The sequence below is a fragment of the Suillus clintonianus genome (assembly GCF_016758775.1).
Source record: "Suillus clintonianus strain FC179 chromosome Unknown DEU56scaffold_100, whole genome shotgun sequence".
NCBI classification, from domain to species: domain Eukaryota; kingdom Fungi; phylum Basidiomycota; class Agaricomycetes; order Boletales; family Suillaceae; genus Suillus; species Suillus clintonianus.
Window position 1 is genome coordinate 110,946 of NW_024539324.1, and position 11,895 is coordinate 122,840.

An 11,895-nucleotide genomic window follows, 5' to 3' on the forward strand; every position below is an offset into this window, starting at 1 on the left:
CTAGCCTATTTTTGTGCGTCGAGTATCCAGTGAGTATTTTCAAGTCGACCTGCGACGCAAGCTTACTGGATTCGCCTATATTTTTGCTTCCATCATTGTGCTGCAGTATCGCCCGATGATCACTGAGCGCTGATTGATCGTATAACGATACCAACTCTGAGAAGCAGGTTTCGTATGTGCGGTGAGCATTTGGCGACTATTTTTAAGTCCGCTGCGCAAGCTTACTCCACAATTTGAATTCATGTGCAGCACGAGTCGCTGTGATCCAATGCGTCTCTATTAACCTGATATATGTTGTTGTTGATCGATATCCACCATCATTGGGTGGACTTGCCGCTGGCCCTGTGTCGGCGGTATTCCCCCTGCCATAAGTCTTCTCAGCAATATTGCTGGTATCAAACTCTCAAGGTGGTGCTTCGTCCTGATAGTCCTACAATCATCCTACAGCGCCCTTTTCTGAGTCCCTCATGGCGTCCACCGAACTAGCTACGGAGCGTGCTCTGTATATTGTGAATACCATTGGCTACGTCATTTATGGTCAGTTTCTATCCCTATGAGTAGTGATCTCTTGTTGACAGCACGTCCTCCGGGCACAGGAGGAATCCTATTTCTATATGCCTATTCTACCTACCGGACTATGGCCTCAAGGCGTCCAATGCCGCGCAGGCTATTCTACATAAGTTTTGGAGGCCTTCTCGTGATCCTTTTGACAGTCAGCGGCCCAACTAATGCCGTCTTCTGCGAATCAATGTGGATAGACCCTGGTGGGTCCCCTGCATTCTTTGCTGCCAACTTGGCTGATTGGTACAATGTATTTGGCACAGTGACAGACTCTGCCGCAAATATTCTGATAGACGGACTCACAGTGAGTATGCAACATACATAGTTATTCCACACTGATGTTGATACATTGCGGAAGCTTTATCGTTGTTCCATCATTTGGGGCTCAAGGTTGCAAATAATTCTTTTATTTTTCATCTTCTTCTTCTTGTTTATTGTCCGTTAGGGCGAGGCCCTATAGTAGACAGTATGTACTGTAAATAACGTGTCCGGGATGTTTGTTGTACACATGATGATAACTGTAGTAATGGTTCAGGCTGGGTACGAGAAATTTGACGCCAACTTTTTTTTTTTTTTTTAAGTCAATTTTATTGTCCTTTGAGGTCGTTGACCTTATGTCGGACATAGCCCTTTATGTGGGGGGCTTACTCCCGCTTATTCCATCAGTAAAATACCACGGTTCTTAAATCAACTTAATGAGCTTAAATTTGTGGCCAAGTCAAAATAAGACAGTCTTTTTCAAAGACCTTCATCTTAACATAAGTTTCTTGTCTTACATTGACACATGACTTAATAGCACTTGAATTTATACAGTAAGACAAATTAAGAACTAAGTTTGCAAAGCAAATAAGATGCAATCAGAGAGTCAAGACAGATGATAAAAAATCAAATAGGAGACGGGGAGCATGGGTAAGTAGAGTGCAGAATGAAAGCATAAAACATGTATATTACCAGCGCCAAACGACGTCACCTTCAACGGAATGCAAATAGGTCAGTGAACACGTCATCCTCGTCAGGCGCGTCACTGGTGGTAGTCCTCGAGTTCCCGATACTTTTCGCGTGCTTGGCATACTGTTGTGCCTCCGCAATAATGCTCGCAAAGGCATCGTCGGAAAGCGCCACGATGGGGCCCATGAGTTTGATGGTCATGTGCCCCCAGATAGGTTTGCTGAAAGCAAACTGCTCGCCCTTCGCGATGATGGGGGTCCAGATATCGCCGCCGTCGGTCTTCGCACCTTTGCGTTTGCTGCGGGATTCTTGAATGACTTCGAAGGTGAGGTTCCCATCAATGATGAGCTGAAGAGTACGATAAACCTGAAAATATTATTTTTAGACAACGAATGGCAGAAATAGAATGACTTACAGCAGTAACAGCGAGGGCAAATGCAGCCCGCGCACTAATGCTCTCGGTGTCAAGGTCGGGGACTTCAACACGGCCGAAGGTGAAATTGAGGTGTGATGCGAATGTCTGAAGTACGAAGGGGGATCTCCACATACCCGTCCAGTCCTTTGAACAAATAATTAGATGGTTTCATAGTAATTATTATAGCCACTTACCTTGGGAACGAGTCCTGAATTATCCCTGAAAATGAACCGGTTATGCTTCAGCATGGCCCTTGAAAAGTCCTCGCGAGCCGCAGGATCCAAAAAATCAGCGTCCTGTGCAAAAAATGCGGTGAGGATGGAGCAAGCTGCGATACCGAACCCTCCACAGCCATTCCATAAGGCGTTGTTTGGCCTACAAATGTTAGTTAACTTCTGAATGACCCAAAAACAACTATGGACTTACCACTTTTAAAACGGCACCAGATCTGGAGATCTCATGCTGAATCTTACCCCGGTATATGTAGTTCCAGATCTCCTGCATGGCGTCCCTTAAATCTTCGTCTTCAGGACCCCAAGGCTCAACTTCTCCACCAGCCCAGTGTGCGACAGTTGGTATGAACACCCGGCGCCAGGTATTACCATCCTGGCATCCCTCAGGAAGGTCATCATTCTGGTACCGGTGATTGGCGCCACTGCCATTGTGGCGTGACGTGACACTCTTGCTCTGTGGCTCTGTCTTTGCTTCGTTTCGAAGGGGGGGGCTGGCTATTGATGCTGACGCCGGTCTATGTTTAGCGGAGAGAAAATGAGAAGGGTATCACAAAATAAGTACCGGCTTACTGAAGTTGTCAGGCGTTTGGTGCCTTTTGCTGACACAGGGGCAGGAGGCGGTGATGTGTCCTCACTCTCGCCAAAGTCAATGTCCAGTTGACAAGTCAGTAACAGGGCTCAGTCGGGATGAACCTGGCGGTGGCTCTGGATGGTTGCGTAGAAGGGGGGGCACGAGGAGGGGGGGAGGAGAAGGACTCGGTCCTTGCCATTATTGGTGAGCGTTTCTTTGGTCGCGATGGAGGCGGTGATAAACTGTTATCACTGACTTCCAATATATCCTGAGTGGGGAGTGAGTGCTGCAAATGCACAAAAAATAAAAGAAATACCGCAGAAGTTGTATGCCTGGCACCAGGCTTTTTGGTAGCCTTGAAAGCAGCCTCACGCTCAAGTGAATTGTCCTCGTCCAGAAACACTGTGGTAGGTTCTTCAAGATTGCCTTGAACATTGTTTGTGGGGTGCGGGCTGCCAGTGGGATTAGCGCTGGCACTAGTCAATTTTGAGATCTTTGAAACGGCAGTCGAGGTGGTGACTGAGGACACGCGTCTGTGTGATTCAGTGCGAAGATTTTCAAGTTGAGGGCGGAGCAACTTGCTTGTTGCAAGTTTCTCAGCCCAGTCCTTTGTTTTTCCCATCCCCGCATAGTCATCCTTGGCTGTGCAGACATCCGCACTGAATCGATTGAGGTGATCGAGATGAAAAAGAGTCGTTTCGGTGAGTAACAACATGGCAGATGGGAACAATAATCGACTTACACTCCTTTCTTGCCTTTCTGGTCACCACGTGCCGTTGGATCAGCCTGATCTGATATATCGACCTTCGAATTCTGATTGTGAGTCATGTTGATGCCTGTATTATTAACATTTCGCTCAGCATGGACAGCCTCACGATATGCTGTCTTCTGGACACGCTTATTCCTCGGCTGCACCTCTTCATTCTCCTCCTCACTGGATACACCATAGTCAGTCTCTGTGTACGGCAAGTCTCCTGGAACCTTACCTTGGTTGAAAGTCCTTATCGCCATCATTATCGCCTGCAGCAACGTCCTCCATTTCGACATCCCCCATCTCAGCTGCTTCTACAATCTCCTCGTCATCCTCAATGTTCAGCTGGCTCACCTTCGACTTCGACACAGGACGCGCCCGAGGCTGAGGCTTTGGCGCATGCAAAAGGATCTTCAAGTCCTTCAACGCCTTCTTGTCTTCAATAGACGCAATCTTCTTGGTGGTGCATTGATCAGCGGCTTCTTTCTCCTGCCGCTCATGCTTGGCTTGGTCATTGTCTTCCTGGATTTGACGAGCGGTGCACCTTTTCCTCTTGTTTTGGAGGAGGATCTCACCAGGATGCTGGTTCGCATTTTTAGGACGAGTGTTTGGGCGCACCATTGTTTGAACGGTCGGGCTTGTGGAGGAGAAAATTTGGTGTAAGGTTGAGCGGTCACTATGGACTTTGAAACTCTAAGTTACGTGTCGCGCACCCTGTTTTGTATGTATTACATTACATTCTCCCTAGTGTGTTTGCTAATGGTTTGCACTTTTCAGTTAGCCTCCCATCCATCATGCCAGACGAGATCCCTCATGCGCAGCTCAAACGACGGGCGTTTAGTGCCCACCGCTGTAGAGAGCAATATCTCTACAGGCTCGTATCCCCCTATTTCCACATCGACCTCATCACTATCCATAGGTAGACGCACACCCAGTATACGCGACCACCTGCGCTTTCGCGCACTTCATGTGCGAGTCGCGCGCATAGATACCTACTGGCGCCCTACTCGGATTACCCTCATATGTCATGTCCTGTCTGTCCGGCTCCGCTGGTGCGTGTTCTCACTGTTATATCCGTCGCTGACCACATCCAGGGTCCTTTACATACCGACTTATCCATATCCACTTACCTATCCGCTTCCGCGCTCCCTATCCGCTTCCCTATGCGCTTCCACGCAGCCTATCCGCTTCCTTTACGGTTCCGCACCCTGAGAGTGCGCGTAGTGACCTACATATCTAGAGGACTTGGAGGATTTTCGGACTTACTTACCTTCTGTGACTTGGACTTACTATCTGTTTTTGCTGTCGAGTTGCGCATAGAGCACTAATATCATCACCGCCCCTGTTTATCATCTCTTTTGTCTTCTAAAGTCTCGCCTATCAATTCCGAGGAGGATCCTTATTGATTTCAGTCGCTGACTATATATCTCGCGCACATCGCGCGCTTTCCGACTCTTCCTTATATCCCGCGCATCCCGCGCGTCGGTCGCATCGGCTTCGCGCATCTTCGCGCGCCTTCGCATATCTTCGGCATCAGCTATTCTCTCGATCCCTCTCATTATTAGAGATATTGCCTCGGTAGAATCCCCTAAGGGACGAATCTACTAGCTCGCCTCTCGAGGTAGATATCCTTGTGACCCCCCGGAGTTCGCATCACTATTTTCCTCACCCACACCGGTCTGGCTAAAATCTCGTTTCCGCAGTGATTGTGCTGACGCATGCACCCAACTTAGGGTTCAGGACGGAAGTTGGTTGCACTAATTGGTTTTTCCACCAATCACACCAATCACGAGCCAGGACATAATTAGCTCTACTATTACTAGGGCACTGGCAGAACATGGTTCACAAGCCAAGAATCAAGTTTTTTGACATTTTTTTCTTGGTTTGGTTCTTGGTTTGAACCCTTGCTGAACTGGAACCAGACCATTATTGGACCAAACTGATGGTCTGGTCCACAGTTCTGTTTACTGAGAGGACCAAACCATAGGTTCAGTTCTTGGTTCTCTGAATTTCCGAGAGAACCGGACCAAACCGGACTTTTCCATCACTACTGGCAAGTTGAAGTCTTGAACATGTGATGATGCGCTGCCTACTGGATAGGTGCACAACACCTCAGACCATCTTTCCAGCCTTTATTGTTGACATGTTTTGATCTTAGCAACCATAGATGGAGGCTCTCTTTTTCCAACCCCTTCAAAAACTTCAACTCAAATTGCATGGATGTCCGCTTTATTGTCAATGTGTCTGAACCTGAGCTCACTGATTTCATCTTTTCCCTTGCATGGGCTCTTCGTGAGCCTGATTTTCCTGTGATCCGCATTCTGCTTATGAGTTGCTTGGGATCGCATATCTGCAAAGCCTTTTGGAATGAAAAGGTGCACCTGCTGGCGTGTGGGATACCAGTGAACACTTCTGGGGTGGGTGTTGCAACCATCATCTCACTAGACTGTGCTGATGTTGATGATGTCATCTATATACCTTTGCAGTATTCATTCAGCGAGCTGCAATGCTGCCATCCAGATTTCCTGCAGCCATTGGGGAGTGACCTTGCGAAGCTGCCGAGCTGAGCTGGTAGATGTTTCATCATGGCGTCTATGATGATGAAGTTCATTGTCAACAATGGATACAAGGATTCTCACAATTGGTTATAGCTGATGCTTGAACTATCAAGTGAACTGCTAGCAGAAACGGAGGTGTACAAGTTATATCATGACCCATGCACACTGTACATCTCAAACTCCAAATGTTCGTGATTGATATGCAGTTACCACTACCACATCTACAACATATTATGTACCCCATGTATATGCATAGCTCAATGATAGGTGGTTATTATGGGATATCTGTTGGATTTACAAGTTGATTGGCCTAATATGTTATCCCACAGTGCTATGTCTCATTCCTATATGTTTCACTTTACTTATGTTGACAGTCTACATTCCAGTACCTACATGCCAGACATCAGACGTCTAGCTCATACCATGCATGTGGGGCAACAACTTTTCATCCTATCTACCTGCTGCAGTATATAGTTATCTACTATACACATTTCATACCTCAGGTGTTGTCTCTCTCGAGTGCATGACTGAGTGAATTGTCTCTGTATAGGCACACACTGTTGAAGTTACATTTCTATAAGGTTATGAGCCCTGAGCTCTACTGAAAACCCTACCACTTCATGTTTCCCTGCTGAACAAACCACAAGACCCAACTCGCTATGTCTACAACTGTCCCCATCACAACTGATACCCTCCCAAGCAATGTCCCCAAGCTTGACGGCAAAGGAACCAACTGGGCGATCTTTTCGCTCTGTTTCCAGATTGCCATCAAGCGGAAGGAGTTGTGGAAGCAACTCGACAGGACAACCCCACACCCAGTCAGTACACCTACCACTAATCTAAGCGGAACAGTTACTGTATCACTGCCAGACCCTGTTGACCTGGCTAAGTGGCTAAAAGCAAAAATCTCACAAAACACTTACTTGCCCAGCCAATTCCCGACTCTACTGTGCTGTGTGTATGGAACCTTGCTGACATAGATGCCATGTGGACGGAGATTGTGCGTGAATACATCAAGAAGGGTGCTTATGCACAGACAGACCTCCGCACAAAGTTTCTGGAGTTCAATTCCGCTAACAGCACTGACATTCACCAATTCCTAGATGACCTGCATGCTAAATGCAACAAGTTAGCTGCCGAGTTAGCTGCCGTCAGTGTGGTCATTGAAGAGAAGGACTACTGCTCAACAATAATCCAGTCCCTCCAAAACCATCTTGCTAGCTTTATATCCAGTCAACTCGCCACTGCTTGCCTCTATAGCCCAACTCAAACCATTGACTGCACAGGCTTGGCACCAAACCACTCAATTGGTAAAATTCTCTTCATATTTCTTGGAATGAGCACCCAGAAGAAAAGAAGGGATCAAAACGAGTCTATAACAAGTGTATGTAACTCAAGTCTTGTGAGTTGATATTAAGATAATATATACTTTGCCCTGTAAACAAAATTGATAATAAAGTAAAATCTGATTTTTTTTTTAATCAGAAAATCAAATTTTGACCAAAGTCGACATCAACACTCAATGGTCAACAGTCAACAGGTACACCTACCATAATCAATTGACCTGTGAACTGTTGACTGTTGACTGTTGATGTCGACTTCGGTCAAAACTCGATTTGCCGATAAAAAAAATCAGATTTTACTTTATTATCAATTTTGTTTACAGGGCAAAGTATATATTATCTTAATGTTTGATCCAACTGTTTTCCATCAACTGGTATTGTGTTTTTCATTATATATCAGAGAAACAAGAATATGAAAATAGGAAGAACATTTGGTGTTATAAATCAAAAACTATCTAGAATGTGATCCAAATGAAAGTACTATGTTGCTTGCATTCACAGACAAAAATTTCTTAGCTTGATTTCAATTACAAAAGAATCAACAAAGACTGATTACAGTTAAAATTTGCTCAAAATATGAGTTTGCAACTTGTTAAGAATGTGGTCATTATGTGGCCCCATGTAAAAATGACAACAAAATCATGTGACAGAGTAAATGTTATGTCTGGTCAAAATGTGTAGATATTCTGAGTAGAATTTATCTGAAGAAATACAACTCATTTTGATATAAAATAAGGAAAATCTAAGCAAACATTTAATTTTTATTATAATTTTCCGTTGAAACTAAAGGTGACCTAAGTTTGTCTGTGATCACACTGGGTTCAACATTTGACCGGTGGGAAAATTGATCCCTGCCCCCAGTGGAAGTTGATTGAGGTCGCGCATGAAATTGGAGGTGAACTGAGATCCTCGATCAATGATAACCTGTTCCGGAATACCGAAGTCCCGCCACACACAATCCCAATATAATCGTGCTAGCCCTTCAGAGGAGAGTTCTCCGTTAGTCGGCGCAAGTCGTATCATCTTCAATAAACGGTCCACAACAACGAGAATGGCATCATTCCCTTTACTCATGGGGAGCTGAGTTATGAGATCCACCGATACAAACTGCCAATTGTGATCTGGAATTGGGTTAGGTGAGAGTAGACTGAACGGCTTGGCGGGAAAGGTTTTAGTGCGCTGACACTTTTCGCAGCCATTCATGTATCGTGTTACATCTGCATGAATTCGCAGCCACCAGTATGTTCGCAGAACCAGTTCTGCGGTTTTGAGGCGCCCTGGATGGCCTGATACCGGAAGATTGTGGTGATCGTGCATAACACGATCTTGGAGGGACTGATCTTTTGGTACATAGACGCGATTCTTCCATAACTTCAGCCCTCCTTCTTTCCAATCCTTCTCACCTCTCCGAATCGCTTCCCTCACGAATCCTTCGACCCTCTTTGATTCTCGAATCTTTGTCAAAACTTCATCACCTTCCATCTCTACTTCTGTCGGTATCGCCCTAAACCATTCTTCTTTCAACAGAACACGATCTTTGTTATCTCCCTCCCCCTTTGCATGGTCCGCACGTCTCGAGAGGGCATCAGGTTTACCATGGGTGCGTCCTGGCTTATGAACAAGATGGATATCGTACTCAGCGAGTTGCAGAGCCCAACGTGCTTGACGACGGTTGAGTTTCTTCGCCAACATGAAGTACTCCAAATTTTTATGATCAATGAGTATTTCAAATGTATGCTGTGCACCCATTAAGTAATGACGCCACTCGTCGAGAGATCGCATAACAGCGAGAAGCTCCTTGTCATGTATATCATAATTTTGTTCGACATCCGACAGTGCGCGTGAGAGGAAGGCGACAGGATGCCAAACATTATCGTGAAGTTGGGATAGTACAGCTCCCATTGCGTAATTTGAGTGGTCGGCTTTGACACGAAATGGTGCGTCATCTCGTGGAATAACGAATACTGGTGCCGTGGTGATAGCTGCTTTCAGATGCTGAAAAGCTTTCTCTTCTTCGATCCCCCAGTGCCAAGTCTCCTTTCCTGTCAAACGATGCAATGGGTGAGCAATATGGGCGAAACCTCGAATAAAATGTCGGTAATAATTGATAAAACCCAGAAACTGCTGCAGGTCTCGTTTCGCGAGAGGTCGAGGCCAATCTTGCACCCCTTGTACCTTAACGGGATCCATTGAAATCTTCCCGTGTCGAATAAAGGCCTAAATATTCAATCTCGGTGCGTTCAAAAGCGCACTTTTTGGCCTTAAGGTACAGATGATTTTGGTGTAGAATTTGAAGGACTTCCCGAGTGATTTGTCGGTGCTCCTCAAGAGAGTTGGTGAAGATAAGTATGTCATCCATATATACGATGACGACTCCGCAACTAATGAGGTCGCGAAATAGGTCATTCATCATTGTATGAAAAGTGGCGGGTGAGTTGGTGAGACCAAAGAACATTACTAACGGTTCATAGAGACCACGATTGGTCATAAAGGCTGCCTTCCATTTGTCCCCCTCTTTTAGTCGAATATTGTTATAGCCCCAACGAACATCAAGCTTGGTGAAATATCGTGCATCCCGAAGTTTATGCACAACTTCGGAAATAAGAGGTAGAGGATATCGATTCTTGATAGTGGCCGTATTCAGCTTGCGATAGTCCTGGACTGGACGAAGCAATCCGTCCTTTTTCTTGATGAAGAAGAAAGGAGACAAATTTGTCCAGTACGTAGATGTTCGTCAATAAACTTATCGAGTTCCGCTTGTTCGGCAAGACTAAGTGGATAAATCTTGCTATTAAAGGGTTTGATCTCGGGTTTAAGTTCAATCGCATGGTCCCACTGGTGCTGTTCCGGTAAACGGTCGAAAGACACTTTCTCAAAGACAGGTGCGAAGTCTTCAAGATGTTTTGGAAGCAATTCCTCTAATGACATCTTCTCCCCTCTCTTCAACGCATCCTCAGCTAGTTGTTGGGATCGTGTTGATGCTGCTCGTATCTCCATCCTTCTCCGTTCATCCCTCAAATAGTGATCGTTCATCGTCTCCGGCTCAATCTTCATGACAAAAATACAATCACCCTCTTCCACTCCAATGCTATCACTCTTCCGCTGCCTCCGTGATTCATCTTCCGGTTCAAGTGTCGAGTCTGAGTCAAGAGTGTGTCGATAGCGTGATGGAGGACAACGATTGAAAACGAGACGACCATTACGCCAATCGACAGAGGGATTGTGCTTTCAAAGCCAATCATAGCCGATTATGACCTCAGCTTTCCCCATATTCGTCACAGCAAAATTGAAGACTTCGACGTGATCGGCGATTTGAAGACATAGTTTCGCTATTGCACGTATTGGTCCTCCACCGTTATGGGAACCATCGGCATTGTATACCGGAATTGGGCGAGGAAGGAATTCAATATTAATCCCTTTCGCTCGAGCAAATCCTTCATCCATGTAACATCCTGTAGCTCCACTGTCGAGAAGAGCTTGAAGATTGAAGGTTCGTCTATCATCCAATGTAGTGACGAGGATTGGGGTAATTACTGAATTTTGATTGATTCGACGGATCCAGGTTCGAGGGTGTTTTAACTCCCGTAGGATGTCTCTCTGTGCATCTGGATCCATTGATCGAAGCTGGTAAAGTAGTTCGTGTTGTACCTCCAATGATTGTTGGTGATTGGTCCACTGACGCAACACCCTAAGCGCCACATCGTCTCCGCCTCGTAAATGCTCCTGAACCCACAAAAGAGATCCTTTCCTTTTCTTTTCGTCCATCTCCTTTTCTTTCTGTTTCCAATGTTCATCCCTCTTCTCCTTTCTCATCCTTTTCTTTCGTTGATATTTTTGCTTTATTTTTTCTTTATGATTTGATTCGTCGGATGCTTGTGAGCCGCAGTTATTGGATTTGTTATTGACAGGCTCATTAATCGTACAATTGGCCGGTGAGGTAGCATCCTTTACTCCCGGCTTCCCTGAAAACCCATCTCATTCTGTCCCTCAGGTCCTTTAAACATCTCTGCCACTTCTCCTTTTTGTTCCTCAGTCAACCCTTCGAATATCGCTCTCATTGTCTGCCACCCCTTTGGTTTAGCACAGTTACATGCAATATGGCCAATTCTCCACAATTGTAGCACTTCATCGGCCCCAAACATCCGCATGACCGGTCCAAATCCATGGGTTTGCCTCGTCCAGGAAAAGTGCGTCCGCCCCCCGAGTTGGTGCCCCCGGTGCCCGTGTGACCCCCCATGCCTGTGTTCGCGCTAGTCATCCCAGATGTCCCCATATTTGGATATCCTCGTCCTCCAGGCATGTTTCCCGGCCTAATCCATCCTGGTCCTGCTCGTCCCTCACCAAATCGCCTTCCACTAACTGTTGCTTCTCCCATATCACTCCTCTCATTGGCCCTTTTGTTTCTATCATACCTCTTGGCATAATCCCTCCAAGCCGACAGAGTTCGGTCGACCTGCGGAGCCGCTACAATAGCGTCGAAAGTCGGTTTGTCAAGGTTCTGCTGCAAAACATCAA

At 45.9% G+C, this 11,895-nt stretch overlaps 2 protein-coding genes across 2 annotated transcripts; one reads left to right on the forward strand and one right to left on the reverse strand.

Annotated features, from left to right (window-relative positions):
* The first annotated feature begins 296 nt into the window (after positions 1 to 296).
* On the forward strand, positions 297 to 1,102 carry DEU56DRAFT_39855 (uncharacterized protein). Its single transcript, XM_041346030.1, has 4 exons — positions 297 to 537; positions 597 to 764; positions 825 to 865; positions 920 to 1,102. The coding sequence occupies exons 1-4, from the start codon at positions 468 to 470 to the stop codon at positions 1,004 to 1,006; spliced, it is 366 nt and encodes a 121-aa protein (XP_041203950.1). The 5' UTR covers positions 297 to 467; the 3' UTR covers positions 1,007 to 1,102.
* A 431-nt stretch (positions 1,103 to 1,533) lies between these two features.
* DEU56DRAFT_923601 (uncharacterized protein) lies at positions 1,534 to 4,100 on the reverse strand (the record flags this gene model as incomplete). Its single annotated transcript, XM_041358531.1, has 9 exons — positions 1,534 to 1,875; positions 1,925 to 2,068; positions 2,119 to 2,220; positions 2,267 to 2,299; positions 2,351 to 2,672; positions 2,851 to 2,996; positions 3,045 to 3,387; positions 3,471 to 3,662; positions 3,715 to 4,100. The coding sequence occupies 9 exons, from the start codon at positions 4,098 to 4,100 to the stop codon at positions 1,534 to 1,536; spliced, it is 2,010 nt and encodes a 669-aa protein (XP_041203951.1).
* Positions 4,101 to 11,895: the final 7,795 nt, after the last annotated feature.

Bases quoted from the DNA above. Each gene is read 5' to 3' on its own strand.
- DEU56DRAFT_39855 (XM_041346030.1), top strand. From the start codon at position 468: ATGGCGTCCACCGAACTAGCTACGGAGCGTGCTCTGTATATTGTGAAT. The intron at 765-824 runs GTGGGTCCCCTG...TATTTGGCACAG, and splicing joins ATCAATGTGGATAGACCCTG to TGACAGACTCTGCCGCAAAT. The intron at 866-919 runs GTGAGTATGCAA...ACATTGCGGAAG, and splicing joins TTCTGATAGACGGACTCACA to CTTTATCGTTGTTCCATCAT.